This window comes from Aphanomyces invadans (assembly GCF_000520115.1).
Source record: "Aphanomyces invadans strain NJM9701 unplaced genomic scaffold supercont1.18, whole genome shotgun sequence".
Lineage (NCBI taxonomy): Eukaryota > Oomycota > Saprolegniomycetes > Saprolegniales > Verrucalvaceae > Aphanomyces > Aphanomyces invadans.
The window spans coordinates 1,115,849-1,119,414 of record NW_008580163.1 but is presented as its reverse complement, the minus strand read 5'-3'; the positions used below and the strand labels follow the sequence as shown (position 1 = coordinate 1,119,414).

Here is a 3,566-nt window from a genome sequence, read left to right as displayed (position 1 = left end):
AGCACCTCTGGGGCGATCCAACGATACGTCCTGACGAGTTGCCCGGTCCTTTCGCGCTGCTGTTTGATGGTTGTGGCAACCCCAAAGTCGGCCAGTTTCGCGCCAAACGTGGCGTTGAGCAGGACATTTCGGGACTTGACGTTGAGGTGAATCATGCGGCGGTCGTGCAGGCACGGGGTAGATCGAACTTCGACGATGCCAACTGCTTCTCTATGATATGAGGGATAGGTGGAATCCTGTCCTGAAGCAAGGACACTCGTCTTGCGGAACACGGGCCATCAGCGCTCGCCCATCTTGTTCAGACTGGAGTTTTTGGATCGACAGATTCCGAGTGCCGTCGGCGATCCGACATGGCTCCGTGTTCTACTCGACTGGATGAAGCGCTGCTCAACCGATCGAAGGCACAACGGAGGGTACGTTGAATGCCTGGGTCAATCACCGTCGTAAGAGATAAACGCATCACCACGCGCGCCTCTCGAAGTGCCTTCGCAGCGGCCTGTTTTTCAAGGGCGAAGTACCAGCTCGGACGGATGGATTGGGGTCATATCAGCAAACGTCCGGCGCAGTTGTTCACTCGCGTTGGCCGGTCGGTTTTGCCGAGGCGCTCCAGCGCGACGTATCTCTTTGTCGTTTGAGTAGCAGACATGTCCTTCACGCGGCGTTCGCTGGCTATAGACCACATAAACCAAGGGCACCAACTCACAAAACGCTGTCTGCTGAGCGCCGACTCGACCACGATTCCAGCACATATCGACATCTACTACACTCATGTAATGGGTCGGCGAATAGTTTCCCGCCGTCGTCGCTCACCATGAGTCGATCCCTAGACTTGACGCTTTTGCGACGACCGTACAGAACACAGGCTGCCCCAGCGCAGGAGGTCGCTGGTACGTATAATGGCTTCACGGAACATCTGCGACACCTTTTGTCAGGACAATGCAAAGAGTCAAATCCAACCTGTTTGAGCGTGAATTCTCGTCCAGATTCGCCGATTCTAGCGGAATCGGTGTCGTGCCCAACGTTAGCCGGGACGGCTTCGATGGGCTTCGCCAATATATAAGCCAAACGAACTGCGCCGATACCTTCGTAGAGCGTCCACCCAAGATGTCAACGCATTTCGAGACAAGCAGCAGGGATTGAAGAATCGACATCACGAACGCCCTGCTTGGCAACACGAGCAATCCTCGACAGACTCTAAGGATGTGGCAGCACGTGTATGCCGAGCGCTCTTCGGTGGATCCAAACATCGAGAAACGAGGGACGACCAAGGGCGGACGGATGGCTCGGTCGAGAGTTTGCGCCAAGAGGAGGTCCACGTTGCCCAGGAACAATGCCGTTGTTCCAGGTGCGTCAACTCGGGGCACGTATTCGTTTGCTGTGGACACCATGACCAACACTGACCTCCAGCACGAAAGACGCAACATCGCCAGGCCGCTTTAGTTGCGTTGGTGTTTCCAGACTCCATGATGTCGATTTCTTTAGCTATCGCGGTAGTCATCTCGCTGCCTCCTTGAATACTAGGCAGGATCGTCGTGGCTCCTGCCGCTTGAAACTATGGCCCGGATCGGCTTCGATGACTTTCGGTGGGTCCACTTGCAGCACGTTCTCCATCTATTACTGCCAGCAGCGGAATGCAAGCGAACGTCTGTGCGTCCATGTTGGGCCGAAAGTCCGTGAACTCGCCACACTAGGTCGCACGGAATCACACGATCGTCGCGCTGTCGATGCTGTGGTTTATGAGGTATCACCTACATAAGTCGGTTCATTCCAAGAACGTAGTCAGTTCCAGAGCGATCCTCGAGTATGCACCTCTGAGGAAAGCGGCGAGCGCTGTAAGGACGCCGTGGTTGGTTGTATCGGAGGGCATGTGCTTTATTGACTTTTTTTTGCTGGTATACTAATCCGAAGTAATAAAAATATATTCTGTTCAAAATGTGATATGCTTGGTGGGGTACTACTAGTACATCCGCAGTCAGTTCGAGCGCTACTTGGCACCATGACCGGCACCGCGAGGGCACACACTGGCCCTTGATGCATCAGCACTGGGGGATACTGGAAGCCTACCGCAATTCAGACACGCTCTTCTAGGCTTCTGCATTCTATCATAACGCAGTGGCCTCACGTGATAGTGCAAGGATCATGGCTTGATGGACCACCTCCGCAAACGTGAGTGAACAAAATACACTACACGTGCATTCGTATACCCTGTTGAATCACTTGCACGTAGCGAGAATGATCTGCAGCGCATCCTTGGGCTCCAACAACATCTTCCAGGAAGACATTGTACGCAGTCCAACTTCCGAGCGCAGGACTACCAGAGAATCACGAAAGTAGGCATGCCGGAAGCGTAGCAAGAGGGATCTGCATACCACATGGAGGAGGAAACAACGTTTGTCAAGGCCCACCATGGAGCCTCCACCCCGGCTTTAGCGGCTCTCTCCATCCGTGACCGCGACGAAATACCGGAATAATCGAGCTGAATCACACTAGGGCGAACGATGCAAGTATTTTGGAACCACGTCGACGCGATCCTGAGGGATGCGATTGCTGTTTCGCCGTGGTGTTCGCGCGCGGGTGTTTGTTTGCCTGCCAGCTACTCAGACCAAGCCGTCGTACTCATGAAAGCGAATATATATTCACATCAAGTTGGACGCATTCCTCCAAGACGATGGGGACCACACCATGGCCTTCAGTAATTTCGACCTCAATAAACGTGACCACTGGCCAATCTCGCTGGCAAGCTGCAGAGACCTTTCTCATGCCCACGGGGTGCTTCAACGAGCCACACGGCGATTTCCTGTAGCTGCATCACCATGCCGCATCGTAGCAGGATGACATTCGATTCCGCAAGGGGATAGGAACTAATGCACAAACACCTCGCCGATACGTGATGAATGCACCATGGATAACTGGATCACGGATCTGGCGCTCGCCATCCTCCACCACCGTAAGGTCGTGAGAGGTTCCTCATCGTAAATTGGAACAGCCGACCCACCCATCGACCAGCCATTCCCTCAACCTGTCTACCCCAACGATGACCGCACATCACATTAGCACGTCCAATCCCCACGCGACTACAGTAATCGACCTACTGGCCAACACTTCATCGCATCGTCGAGTCAATACGTGGAGGTACCGTTGTACGGGCAATTTCCTGGCACACTGCAAATGCTATGTGAGTACAACAAGCTTGGAGCTGGAACCGGGCGAACACTCAGCAGGCCCCTGCATGGCATCTTCTTGCAATAGCAATGCCACAACTAGTTGAAGACTATCCATTGCGTAACTGGGAGCATGTAGCCGTCGAGAGTTCATGGGCGTTTGCATCGGTAAGATGCGGTGATGCATGCATGCAAATGTTAACACTTTTCGGTGATTCTTGAATCATCTGACTGTGAACGAGATCGTGGGCCTTTGGCCTCAATTCCGGGTGCTCGCTCATGCACTGCACGGCCATGTCGTGCACCCACCGCGGGCACGCGGGCGAGAACTCGAGGGTGAGATCTCCATTCAGAATGCGTTGAGCCATCTCATCAGCATCGCCGTGGTCGTCGAACGGGGCTTGG

At 54.0% G+C, this 3,566-nt stretch overlaps 1 protein-coding gene across 1 annotated transcript; it reads right to left on the bottom strand.

Moving 5' to 3' along the window:
• Positions 1-415: 415 nt before the first annotated feature.
• On the bottom strand, positions 416-1,862 carry H310_08836 (hypothetical protein). Its single transcript, XM_008874744.1, has 4 exons — positions 1,810-1,862; positions 958-1,748; positions 811-913; positions 416-760 (listed from the first exon to the last, which is right to left on the bottom strand). The coding sequence occupies exons 2-4, from the start codon at positions 1,422-1,424 to the stop codon at positions 758-760; spliced, it is 573 nt and encodes a 190-aa protein (XP_008872966.1). The 5' UTR covers positions 1,425-1,748; positions 1,810-1,862; the 3' UTR covers positions 416-757.
• Between the last annotated feature and the right edge of the window lie 1,704 nt (positions 1,863-3,566).

Coding starts and splice junctions, on each gene's coding strand:
- H310_08836 (XM_008874744.1), bottom strand. CDS start 1,424: ATGTTGCGTCTTTCGTGCTGGAGGTCAGTGTTGGTCATGGTGTCCACA. Junction 914..957: donor GAGAATTCACGCTCAAACAG/GTTGGATTTGAC, acceptor AAGGTGTCGCAG/ATGTTCCGTGAAGCCATTAT.